At 42.1% G+C, this 13,632-nt stretch overlaps 2 protein-coding genes across 2 annotated transcripts in view; one reads left to right on the forward strand and one right to left on the reverse strand.

Annotated features, from left to right (window-relative positions):
• Window positions 1-13,632, forward strand: part of ttll1 (tubulin tyrosine ligase-like family, member 1) — a 917,975-nt gene that overhangs the window by 20,686 nt on the left and 883,657 nt on the right. The gene's annotated exons all lie outside the window — the stretch shown is intronic.
• LOC108942250 (thyrotropin-releasing hormone-degrading ectoenzyme-like) overlaps window positions 1-13,632 on the reverse strand; it is a 66,915-nt gene that overhangs the window by 1,730 nt on the left and 51,553 nt on the right. Inside the window, exons 10-17 of the mRNA XM_018765428.2 lie at window positions 11,269-11,357; window positions 10,139-10,272; window positions 9,991-10,046; window positions 7,064-7,211; window positions 5,670-5,767; window positions 5,465-5,572; window positions 1,984-2,151; window positions 348-488 (exon numbers count right to left, since the gene is read on the reverse strand). Of these exons, the coding sequence (XP_018620944.2) occupies window positions 348-488; window positions 1,984-2,151; window positions 5,465-5,572; window positions 5,670-5,767; window positions 7,064-7,211; window positions 9,991-10,046; window positions 10,139-10,272; window positions 11,269-11,357 (942 nt within the window). The remainder of the gene's footprint in view (window positions 1-347; window positions 489-1,983; window positions 2,152-5,464; window positions 5,573-5,669; window positions 5,768-7,063; window positions 7,212-9,990; window positions 10,047-10,138; window positions 10,273-11,268; window positions 11,358-13,632) is intronic.

Raw genomic sequence — 13,632 nt, forward strand, 5'->3', positions numbered from 1 at the left:
ATTTTATCCAGGATTTTTTAATGTTTTTTTTTTTTAATTTTAAAGTGAAGGAGTATGGTAATGGTTGGTAGTCTACAATGACAATTTGGCTTCTACAGGATATAAAGCATTGTCTGCTTTCCATAATCTTGCCTAAATGATTCACTTCTCATTTCTCTTGCGTAAAATGTGGCATCGCTTGCATAACCAAATCATGAAAACTCCTAACTCAACCATGCACTGTGTTCCAGTTTCCTTCTTCTATTTTTAAATAACATCTGCTTTTCAGAAGACACTGAAATTCGCTGGGAGGTCTCTATGACAGCGGGAGATTAGTGAGTCATATGAAAGAGACATAAAGGTCGCACCTGGAGTTCAGAATGTCCCACTTTTCCCTGAAGTACCTCCAGGCGAGTGGTCTTCCACGGGGATTCCGACCCACATGGATGATGACATCTATGACGTCCTGCTCAGGAACAAGGTCCGAACTCAGAGAGAGATTCAGGAGTCTGTGGCGGGAAAACAATCAGGTACAATTACAATGACTAAAATATAACTGAGTAATTTAAGACGATATAATCTGGCCTTTTCATATATTGATGAGGACTTTAATGAAATTTATGTCACTGGACACTTAATGGTTCAAAGCTTATTAAAGTTTCACAGGCAAGACCCCTTGGTGAATTCATATAGCAGAAATGAATAGTGCTAATTGGAAGGGAGCTTGTGACAGCAACTCCAACGGAGTGTAGAATTGCAAGAAGAGCTCCAAACCATTCTGACGTCCCACACACACACACACACACACACACACACAGAGCACCAAAGTCCTCTGCATGTCAGCAGAGACTCCCACTAGCTGTGGACCTCATTGAGCACATGGGCTAAAACCTGACTGACAGCATCACACAATTGTGGGAGGCCCTTGGGAAAATAAAAGAATCGATAACGGAGAGAGACAGTGCTGTCATCGCTCCTCTTACATCAGCAGTGTCACACAGCCAAAACGGAAGGATGTTCACAGATGCCAATGCAGTTTCATTCAAACTTGGATGGCAATTTTACCCCTCATTTAATTTGATATGGAAGGTTTTTCAGCTTACTTGGATGCTACATGAACTCAAACCATGTCTTGAGTCTGAATACGTATAAAACCACATCCCCGTGGGCTCCGCTCCATTCTTATGCAAATTAACATGCTGGTTGATTATTTGGTTGCCTTCATTATGCAAATATTCTGTTTATTCTACAAGGTTAGTACATCACATGCTCTGGAATTCTTCAGTGAAGTTCTTCCCATATGTGTTTTTTAAGATTATTATTGAAATGACTGACACCGAACGCTATACACCAGAGGAGAATATCACACAAGAAGCAATAATGTGTCACACCTTACATTGTGCAAAGTACAGCCTGCTGCCCTGGAGACTCGTTGGCTCGGTTACACCATGAGGTCAATTTCGTAGTGTTTTTACTACTGTGAGTATTTGTATTGGTCTCCGAGATGTGCATCCCTTTGGAGAAAAGTGTCTGCTAAATGAATACACGTAAATGTAATGCAAACACACAGTGGGTCAGCGTAGTGGTTAGGGCTGCTGTCTTTGGGCAGAAAGTTTGCAGGTTAGAATTCCAGCCGTAGTACCCTTGAGCAAGGCACTTACCTTAAAATTGCTCCAGTAAAATTACCCAGCTGTATAAATGGGCAAATAATTGCTTAACATTGTAAGTTGCTTTGGAGAAAAGTAAAAAGTATGTGTGCATGTGTGCACCTCAGTGTAATCTGCACAAAGAATGAAATGATCACGTTTTCAGTGCTGAATAAAGACTTTTAACGATTTTTTCAGGTTATTCAGAAATCTGGTCCGACTACATCATAGAGTGTCTTCTTGCCATCTCCTCACATGGTGTCAGCCTTTTCACACACGTGCATTTGTGTCCTCACCCATGCAGCAATCCACTGAGCTGGGCACAGGGGGAAGACACAAGGCTGGACTGTGGACTCACCTGTTCAGCAGGAAGGTGTTCCCACTGCAGGTGAGGGCTTCCAACAGCACCTTCTTCTCTGAGATGGCTGTTGTGGAATGGAACTTCATCCAGATGAACTCCCATACATCCTCATCCATCAGCGACACACCCGTGCAGTAAACAATGTCCCTCACATTGGGCGGAATCCTAGTGGAAGGCAGGCAGATGTGCATGAGGCGCATTGTTCGTTTTCAAAAATTTTTGTCTAGGATAGTGAAGTATGAAGAGGGGAGGGATCCCTTTAAACAGATGTACAAAAGTGTTCCCATCGATACGCATTTATCAGTTTTTCAAGCTTGTAAATTCTTGTCTTCTCAGTCTTGTGATATTTGTTCTCAGCCTCAGCATTTGATGGGGTCAAGAACAGACGGATATTCAAATTCCCAGGAAACTGACTTTCCTGATTGCAAATAAAGGATGTGCCTTTAACAGAATAAATAAAGAGCTCTTTGCATCGCGCCTCTCAAGCTTGTCTCTCACTGACACGCTGTCCTGGAGATGACTAAAATATGTAAGATGTTTGGGACGTCATAGAGCTGCACCGCCGTAACGCACACAGATGCCTCCATTTACATGTAGCACTGAAAATGACAGCTCATAAACCCTCTAAGTAGGTATTAGATCTTGACGATATTAAAGGAAAAAAATGGACTTTCATTGTTTCTCATACCTTAAACGTTCATGCCCGTTAGGCATAAATGTTCACGATCATGCTCGGATCAGTCCTTTACAGAGCCACTCCTGCAATGTAACGTAAATGTTGATGTGTATCTCGAAAAAAAAAAAAAGAACGTCGGTGTACATGGTGAAGGAAACAAACAAACTGTACCTAAGAGTCTCACACAGTATCTGCAGCTATGTCTCTTTCTCCTAATGTAATGCACAAATTGTATTTTCTATGAGATGTATGTCGCTTTGGAGAAAAGCATCTGCTAAATGAATAAATGTAAATGTAAATGTAGCTGGAGGGAAGAAAGAAAATAACCAATGGCCCCAGGAGACCATTTCCACTGAGGACACACCGCACTGCAGCGAGGGAGGCAAATAATAGCCTCTAGTTGGTGAACTCTCCTGAGAACTAATTAACTTCAGAAATGTTATGCATGTCTTGGCCCCACAGAGCAGTGGAAAAATGCTGGTATTTGACTAGTGCTAAGCAGAGAAGTCTCGAGAGGTTTAGGGACCTTGATATCGTAAGTCCTGTGCTGGTGCTCTTTTTCCTTTCTAGGATATTTGCTCAACCCCCCCTCTCACATTTTATCCAGTATAAACAACCACCATAACCTGTCTTATGATATACCAAAAACACAGTAGCACGTGGAGAACAACCTATTCTGCATTTATTCATTTAGCAGATAATTTTCTCCAAAGTGACATACAGTGTTTACCATATAGTATTTAGCTGACACCTTTCCAGGGTGACGTATGGTGCTAGACAGACTACACTGAACTCCCTACAATCATTCATACAGCAGAGCAGCGTGACACACACACACACACACACACACACACACACACACACACACACACACACACACACACACACACAATGGGCAATTTTAGAGTCACCAGTGTACCTACACTATACCAGCAAACCCACACAAACATGGTGAGAACACACAGACTCCACACTGAGTGAGGATCAAACCCATGTTTAACTGCACAGGCCAGGCGGTCTGAGAAACTATAATTACGCACTGCAGCACCACTGCCATTATTACGTTTAGATTTCAGTATCACTGAAATGACATGGAACGACATTTGCACTTTTATAGTAGGCAGTGAGCCTTCATAAACCATTAAATGCTGTGGTATGGATTCTACCTACGTGTTACACAACGGTTAGTCTGGAGGAGTGCTGCAGGGTTCTGCACAGGAAATCTGAATTTTTAACATTACAAAACACGGGAGATTAATTTTAGACCTACTTAAGATTTTAGCTTATACACTTGCTCGGCCCTCCAGAAATTAACCAAAAAGAAAACCTCTACCTCTGAAGGGATCCTCTAACCTCTAAACCTGTGCTTTTTCTGGATCAATGAGGCACCCTAATTTAAACCATTTACTACAAGCTCCACAAAACCAAAAGCTGAAGTCGTTCATTATTAATTTAATACATACCTGGGGTCAATATTTCCATTGTACCCTGTTGAAACGGTTATGCTTTAAAGAATCCCTTAAAAAACATGGCACTGTTCAATCATCTGAAATAATTATGCAGAGAGACACTCAGAAAATGGCTCATGAACAAATCCTCTTGAGGAATTAAAAGACACACCGTAAACCGAGGACATCTGCTTCATATCTGAACTGTTCATATTAGGAATAAATCAGATTACCACAGAAAGACGCAGCTGTGTTCAATTAGCCAACAAATACTATCTAGGACGCAACATTAAACTTATCATTCAAAAACGGTTTCTAACCCTGGACAATATCAAAAAGCAGTCTCTGGTGGACATTTCAAAGCTCCCTGTGTCTGTTTTGGCATATTCACTAAGTGCTTCATGGAGACAACAGTGTGAGGACGAATCTGTGAAGAAGGAAGGTAATGAGAGCAGAGTAAAAATCAGCACAGAACACTCCTTTGTTAGTGGTTCTTTGAGCTGTCAGCATTGATCCAGCTAGAGTCCCAAAAACTCAATAAAAAAACTTTGGCCCAACAGGCTACAGCTTTGAAGATGGATGCAACAGTGAAGACTTGTTACCTAGACACTCCCTCCCTCTCCTTGGAAGACCCCTCTAGCGAATTCTCAGAAGATCTGAGACTGCAGGAGGTGAAACCTAGTACTCTGATCACCAGAGTGCTAGTCATGACCTCTGCCTGAAGATGATGGGATGGATGTGGATCAGATCTGCAGAAAATAAAACTCATGAGAGAAATTGGGCTCTACCTCACTTTGGCTCCTTTTGGGAAGCTAACCGATGTACTGTATCTCCAAGGCAAGTGGATATTTGGAGACCTGGAGGAGCTCAGCCCCTCGGGGAAAGATGAGTCATTACGTAGGGATGCGGCGCAAGAAAACTTCAAAAGGCTCCCTCTGTCTTTGGGGTTTCTCTCTTCTCTCTTTATACCGCTTTAATTGATTTGCTGAGAGTTCAGGATCAAATGTCTAACATCTGGTTCAATTACTGCTCGCATGAGGAGATCATGTTTTCTGTGAGTTACATATTTGCTGCCCCATTTGTATTTCCACCTACCCAGTTAATTCACTCATCCCTCCATACCATAGCTGCAGCTCTGTATGCTGGGGCTGGGACACGTACACGAACGCGTCTTTGCAGGGTTTTTTGCTATCGGTGTTATGTCAGGAGACAACGTGAAAATGTGTTGTCGAAATGAGTCAGATGACTGAGAAAAATTAAAAGCTCTCTTTAGCTAAAGGTCAGGAAATATCTGACAGCTAAATGTTAAGTGAGTGATAACTGTGTTTCCAGAGTGTGCAGAGTATTTCTATACCTGTTCTTGTTGCTCGATATCCAGTCGGAGATGAGAGCCATAGCTTGGTTATGACAGTGCTTGTTCCCAAAACTGCAGGCCAGCATTATCACCTCTCTCTGCAGCTCCCTGGGAATGCAAAAAAAGATGGACTTTCACACAGAGCTCTTGCCATGGCTTTGAACAATGGATTCACCCACCATAGGTCAAAGGCCATGGAACGTACTCGGTCTGGTAGGCTGCTTGCATGATGGAGCCATTGGAGGGACTTGTGGGCCATCCTAGCCTATGGTACATGGAGGCCACTTGTTTTAACACATAATCCTGTAAATGAGCAAGACATGAGACAATGAGGAAGGCTGAGAAATGAAATGTCCGCAGATGCTGGTCCTAAATTTGAAAGGTATGGTTATTTGTAACGTGTTAAAAAAAAAACACTGCTCATACTTAAAGTTTCACTAAGCCAAATATCTGCTGTGCGCAAGAACAAGCAAGAGTTTAGAGCTTAGCGTGTCAGGGCATGAAAGCTGAGATCATTTGAAAAGAACTGTAATTAAGATTGGATTTGATTACAAGACTTTGTGTCGATAAAGCTAAATGCGTAACCGAAAATAAGTGCATTCTCTACCCTGATCCGCACTCTTCTTAAAATGCTTCATTTACCAGCACTTAAGCAAAACAAAACCAAAATGCATGATTTTTGTATAAGGTCGTCATTAAATGAAATACTACTTCAACAGTGGTTGCAAATATAAGCTATTAAGACTCTGAAAGTGATCACTGTTCTCCATCCTTGTGTTGTTCTTGAAAAATGATCAGAGAGAGTGGATGTAATGTAATTCCGCACAGCAACTTATTCATGTTGCTTTTCATAGGTAAACACATACGCTTGGTCGGCTTTATTTTTTTGATGCCCAAAAATGCAAACTAGACATCTATCCATTGATCAGGTTTTTTTACATTTTAAAGATTTTTACAAAGAAACCTTCATATGTTTTATGTGAATGTGTAGCAAATATTGTGTCGAAGATCAAATGAGTCAAGTCATACTATGAGCTATTTTTACACAAGCGACCAACTAGTTAATGTAGAAACTGATTGATGCTCATTATCTGGGTGTTTATCATTTCTCATGAAAAGATGAACCCTTGGAGAGGCACCTCCTTGTCTACTTGATTAGTAATATACCGTCTTCTGCAGCTGTTTCCATTCCCCATTACCCTACAGAATGTTTGTACGGTAAATTTGCATACATAGATTTGCATACACAAATAAGTTACTTAAGTTTGCTGAAAGGCCTCTCCAAATGTTGACATTCTCTTCTCTTGTCCTCTTTCCTATTCGTTGATTAGTCAGCTGTTTGTGTTTGCATGTGTACACGCAGGGGTGCGAGTGGGTGTATGCATGTGTCAAATACACAGAGCAACAAGGCGTTGTGGCAAGAACAACAGGAGGGGAAGCAGAGATCAACATCTGTCTGGAGATACAGAACAACAGATTATGGAATCTTACACGCTGTGATGAAGATGGATGTTCAAATGATTTCAACGTCTCCTCTCCATGCAAACCCACGTCCCCCTCCATGCCTCCCCTCACAGTTACTGAACAGGATTCACCTACGCTAAAGATGCTGTACTCTTCGGAGCGATCCAGCAGCTTGTCCAGCTGGTAGAGGGACCGGCTGGCCGCATGCCACGGCAGGAACTCCCTCTCCTGGGTCAGGTAGCAGATCATCTCCAACGGGATGTTTTGAGGAATGTACCCAGCCCTGAAAGGGGGCATTATATGTAAAACATCACCAGGGAGGTGATTAAGGATCCTCCTACATGCCTTAACTGTATGTTTTCATCAACACGGACTGGAATTAAAACAACATTTTACCACTATGACACCGATGAACTGGCAGCAGTTTAAATCCTGGTTTCCTTCAATCCGTATGATTTTGTTAAGAAGTTCATCTTGACAGATCACTTCCACACACTTGCAATTATAGTAAGTTGCATTTTCCTCTGGCTTCTTTTGTGGCTGTTCTCGGACCTGATTTGTGCAGCACCTTTGCGATGCTGGAGAGACGCTTATTTTTGTGTAAACTCACTAAACACCAAACCTGTGAAAATGAATGAATGCACATACAGGAAAAGCACCATATTTTACACAAAATATTGAAAATCAGCTGGTGAATTACATAAAAATATTGCTGTTTTGAGTAGATTTTTCCGAAAGCTCCAGAAGTGGACTAGCACTTGAAACGGGGTTCCCCTACCAGCAAAATTGGATTTTATACAATTGCTCCTCCAGAGTGTTCTTCAAAACTGTTCTCCAATTCAACACATTTAAATTTTCCTCTTTAAAAATTAGACTGTAACCCCTGGAGAGACTTAGAATAATTACAACATGAAGTTGAATGGTCTTTTCTAACAATGTATTTCAGAACCTGGGCGTGTGTGGAAGTGCTTCCCTGTACATTAGAGAGAACTCACTGCTTGTGTGGACAGCTGATCATCCTCACTGAAAGAAGAGTGATAAATGAAAGTACTAATAGCCTTGACTTTTCAAAGCGCTGTCCAACTGCATTCCTTTGCAAACAATGTCAAGAGCACAAAACATTAACATGACATGTGGTATGATGCACAATGAAAGCACTATAGTGTGGTGCAGTTATATGCCGTAATTGGTGGAATATATCATCTCACTGTCAATTTGTACGAAACAAATCTTGCTGTATTAACACTTTAACTTGACTGACACCCATTGAGGGCAAAATACCGTCTTATCAGCGTTGTGCACATTGCACCACAGCAGTTCATTATTCCTGTTTATGTGTCTATGAATTGCGGTTATAAACATCATACAGACAGCACCGTCAAATGGCTTAAAGAGAGGCTATATGTTAGCCAAGGTGACCTGTTTCGCTGGAATGTATTCTTTCAAAAACTTGTAAAAGGTGCACAAATGTTTGCATGCAGTATGTTTAACCTATGATAACACAAGTGCACAAGTGCTCATTGTCATCTTTTATGGCAGGCATTTTTAGGCTTTTATGGCATCTTCATATGACAAAATGCTATGCCTTGTGATGCTTTTTCCGCTCACTGACACTCATTGAGCAGAAATAACTTCTCACCTTGCGGCTGCTCCAAGAGAGGCCATTTGTGTCTTAATAGCCTGTTAATTGTTTTCCAATAAAGTGAAGATTTGCAGCCTGGACACAATCACTGCAGCTGGAGAAGCTGAAACGCTCTAGTGAACTGCAACATGTTCATATCCGCCTGACCCTTTCAGCCTTTAGTATGCAGACAAACAGTGAAGGGACACAATCTGGCACTTTTAAATTCCCCTTGTCCATGCAGAAATTTATCGTGGACACACGCTTGGATCAAATCCAATTCCAATTCTCCATACACCTAATATATTTAAAGATCTACATTCGCTGCATTATGGTGCAGTTCTACAGGCCAGGCACATGCAGCTCACGCATATCTCTGGAGATCTTCATGCTCTACTTAAAAAACCAAAAGGCCCCCCTCTTCCAGTGGCCTTCAAGAGCTACTAAATGATGCGGGTTTGTTGCCTTTATTTATTAATGAATACAGAGTGGCTCGCTGCAATCAGACACGGACTGAAGCCCCGTCCCCATGCAGCACAGAGCGTGACACCCAGTTACATCATTCAGTCACGCTGACGGCCTCCATCACTTTGCCATCAATAAAACATGACCTTCCTGGAAAGACACACTCAGCTGTTTGGGACTGCTGGCACTTTTAGTGCTTCTGAAAGCTGAGTCTGAGTGAGAGAGGAGAGGAGGAGAGAAGAACTGCATTTTGGAATGGATGAGAGGGATCTAGTGAAGGGCGGCATGGATGGATTCTTTACAATGGCGACATCAATGGCTTTGGCTTTTCAAGATGGGTCTTTCCAAACATTTCCATCTCATAGCAGGAATGTGAAGAAATGCACCTGTAGTTTGACAAAGTTTAGTGACTAACCTTCAGGCGGACCACAAATTCATGGAACAGAGAATTATAGCAAGTTTATGAGAATGCTCTAATATCAGGGTAGTGTATCTTTGAATATGCCAAGATTTCTGCAAAAATGTACTATACATGAAAGATAATAGCTGTTGCAACATCGGATAGTGGCTAGAGCTACTGCCTTTGGACCCAAAGGTCGCAGGTTCGTCTCCAGCCTCTGGCTGTAGTATCCTTGACCAAGTTACTTACCCTAGTAAAATTAAATCCAGTAAAATTACCAAACTTTATAAATGGGTAAATATTTGTAAGTACCTTAACACAGTAAGCTGCTTTGGAGAAAAGTGTCAAATAAATGTAAATGATGTTTACAATGTGAAATGCAACAGAAAATTCCATTCTCTTAACAGCTTCCTGCCGACTTAAAACACCAGATAGGACATTGCAAAAAAGACAAAAGCAGTTATTCATGTTTGTATGTCATGACTACACCTGAAAGACAACAGAGAGTTTTTTGCTCTTGTTGACAAGATTAAGGGCAGCATTTTAAAGTATTTTTCAAGCCTCTGGCAGACCCACCTGGCCAGGTTAAAGGCGTCATCAATGAGGCCTGCTCGGTTGCCCACGGAGATGATCTATGAGCAACAGAGAGAGTTTGGTTCATTAATGCAGACACGAATGCGGTCGGGAGAGGACGTGACAGAGGACTTGTCTTGCCTAACCATACCTCTGGGTTCTTCATCAGCTGTTCCAGTAGAAGCCTCCAGTTGTGAAGGTCATAGTTTACTCTGAAGTAGCCCGTCTGGTTGATGTTTCCCAGGAGCCACGTCCCCTCCTCCATTAGGCTCATTTTGTGCAGCTCTGCCAAGGAGTCAAAGCAAAAAACATCAGGTCTTCTCTTGCCCTTGTTACTGCTGGCCTTCTGTCACTGCATTTATTTCCCTTAGACCCAGTCATGTACTTGATATACTGAAATGTCACGATACTAAACTAATACTAATACTAAACATATCTAAGTGCGGAGTTTGTACATTGTATAATCTGATGTGGAATTTCTGTGTGCAATATCAATATATACACCTAAGCAGACTGCAGAGTCAGCCAATTCCAGGTGAAAACAACTTCCCGAGACATAAAAAGCTTAAATGCTAGCTGCTAAACATTAATTCACAGCTTTAGGGTGTACATTGCTTCAGTGCTTGGATTTTTTGGACCTTTACACTGCATGATTTTTTCCCATACACCTTTTGCTAGGAAGAAAAAAGATTTTAAGAAGTATTTTAACATTTAAACTTAGTAGGGGTAAAAGGATTTAACATTGGTGGTTTATGTGAAGAAGCAGGTTCTACTTGAGTAACATCACATTTCATATCTTTCCTCAGTGGAATATAATCTGCTGCCCTGAACACACCACTTTCATGCACCTGTTGCAGATGAACCAAGATATTAATTAACAGTATTTAAAGACTGCAAATTCAGTTGATAGTGTCATTCAGCAAATCAATTACAATTCATTCTTGAAGCCTTAACAACAGTGAGTGTGACTCATAGCTTTATGAATAGGAAGAGGGTAGGCATGCATTTAGATGCCAGCCAAGGTCTTTCACCATGAAAAACAGGAAAGACATGAGAAAATGACTTTAGTTATGCTATCTAAATGCCATTATTGGCATGACTGGATGGTAATCAGCTGAAATATAAAAATTGTGCTGCTATTAGATACATTATACATTTATTTATTTACATTGATTTACAGATGCATATATTTTATGCAAATGGTTAACCGCATTCTGGATTTTGTGGGCATTTTAAAGCAAAAAAAAGTAGATTTGAGGTCGTGTGTTTATTCATGCTTACCTGTCTTGTTGGAAAGCCAGATAATGGATTCTGGGGATATATGAGTATAATTGCCAACTGAAACAGTCAATGGGATTTGCCACTGGAAGCTGGAGAGTGTGAGAAGAGAGAGGAAGAGAGAAGAGAGTAGGTTTAGTCTCGGGTTCGTGCTACACCAGCTAACACTGCTCTAGAGAAAGAACGAGAAATAAAGATGTGCCCGAGCTCACTGATGTGATCCTGAGGAATGTATGTTCTGTTGAACCCAGTGCCTTTGTGGACTTTGTGCACTAACAGATAGCGAGTGACACACATCCCTTCATTCATCCCAGACGGTGCGCAAATGTGGTGGAAGCGCAGCTGAGGATGGGGTGAAACGGCTGGTAATGAGGGACCAGGGACAGTAAATCAGAGTCACTTGCTGACAGCTGTCACTGTGCCCCTAGCTGCTGGGCCAAATCAGAGCTTGTTGGAAGCGGATCTCTGTCTGATGTCCAAACTCTCTTGCTAATTGGAAACGGCATGAGGGAGGGGAGAAGACGCATTGATCTCCTGTGTCATGCGGTACAGGAGTGTGAAGCTATGATCGCTGGGTCTCCTCTGTTTTGCTCTTTAAACCTTGAAGAGCACAGAGTTTTGTAAGAATTAAGTATAAGTTGAGATTTACAGGGGCAAAAGGTATTGCAGCTGTTAAGGACATCGATTTGGCCCCAAGCGGTTGCTGGTTCAATTCCCTTTCATTTCTCCCTTGAGCCAATCCCAACCTAAAATCATTTTTCAGTGAAAATAATTTGGAACTGCAATCTGAGCCAATGTAGATTAAAAAAATCAGCTTCTCAGCAACAATTTGACATAATAATTTAATGGTCTAGAACCCAGATGGTACATCCAACTACACCTTAGTCATGAAACATGTTATAAGAACATTTAAAAGCGTCCAACTCCCCTGTCAGCTGGACTGAAGCAGAATCATCCAGCATATTAGTAAACAAGTATGCAATTCCACTTTTGTTGTCACGCAAACAGAATAACATAAAGCCTAGCAAAGGACACACTGTCCAATTCTGTCTGAATCACACACACACACACACACACACACACACACACACTCACACTCACACACACGCATACTGTCTGAAACCGCTTGTCCCAAGCAGGGTTGCGGTGAGCCGGAGCCTAACCTGGCAAAACAGGGCACAAGGCTGGAGGGGGAGGGGACACACCCAGAACGGGACGCCAGTCCATCGCAAGGCACCCCAAGTAGGACTCGAACCCCAGACCCACCAGCGAGCAGGCACAGGCCAAACCCGCTGCGCCCAGGCACCCCCCTCTGTTTGAGTCTATTTAAACAATTTATATCGTCTCCAACTCCTGCACATTTCTCCATTATGTGCTATAATAGTGAGATTCACCATCTTCAGCTCGGAGAGGCTAATATGGCAGCAGCGAAGCTGACTTACCTTGGTAGTTTCAGTGTGAGGGAGATTTGGGTGACTGGATAATCACCCTCACTGCCGCCCCCTATGGGCAGCACTGATCTACGGCCTCAGAGTGGACCTATAGGAAGTTGTGAGGGATTTATTTCCTCCTTGTCTGGTACCATCATGTGCATAATGAATTGAGAAGACCCGGGTCAACACATGGGGTCGTGGGTCATGCCATTTCAATTCCACGACTGTCATCGTACTCTGTTCTCTTTTGCTCCGTTTCTACATTTCTCCATTTTCACTGACCCATCACAAAAGGTTTTATACTCTTTATCACCGGTTCTACAGAGTGAATCCTGCAGAAATTAGTTGTAATTGGTGAATATCAACATTTCATTATTTCAGATATGTCCGAAAGAATTACAGTTCAAAACATTACAAGTTTTACTAGATCCTGTGCTAATGAATGTTTTACAGCTGTTTGGACGTATTGGTGAAGGGTGTGGAACACAAGTTGAGTGACCCTACAGATATTTCTTCTGCAGTTTTAAGTCTACTGAGGAAGCCTCATAATTTGCTTGGGGCTACATTTCCTGCAGGCATTTTAAACCTTTTATTGTTTACTTCCTCACACATATCTCGTGAAAAATATGGATTGGTATTTGCTGATGGATCCTTGGAGAAAAGCACTGAGAAGGGATGCGCCTCAGCAACTGCAACAGGACAGCTGTACGGGGTGTCAGTCATGGACGACTAAGAGCTACACAGAGCCCTCAGTAGTCCTTCAGAAAGTCCCTGAATAGATCAGTGTGGATCTGAGTTCCCAGCCACAGAGAATATGGCAGACAGGCGCAAATACAGCACTGCAGCTGTGACAGAAAGAGGCGGCAGCACCCATCGATTGAGTCACCGATCACTTTAACTGATTACCTGCTGTGATTTTCTCATCCTGTACACA

This window comes from Scleropages formosus, chromosome 5 (assembly GCF_900964775.1).
Source record: "Scleropages formosus chromosome 5, fSclFor1.1, whole genome shotgun sequence".
Taxonomy (NCBI): Eukaryota; Metazoa; Chordata; class Actinopteri; order Osteoglossiformes; family Osteoglossidae; genus Scleropages; species Scleropages formosus.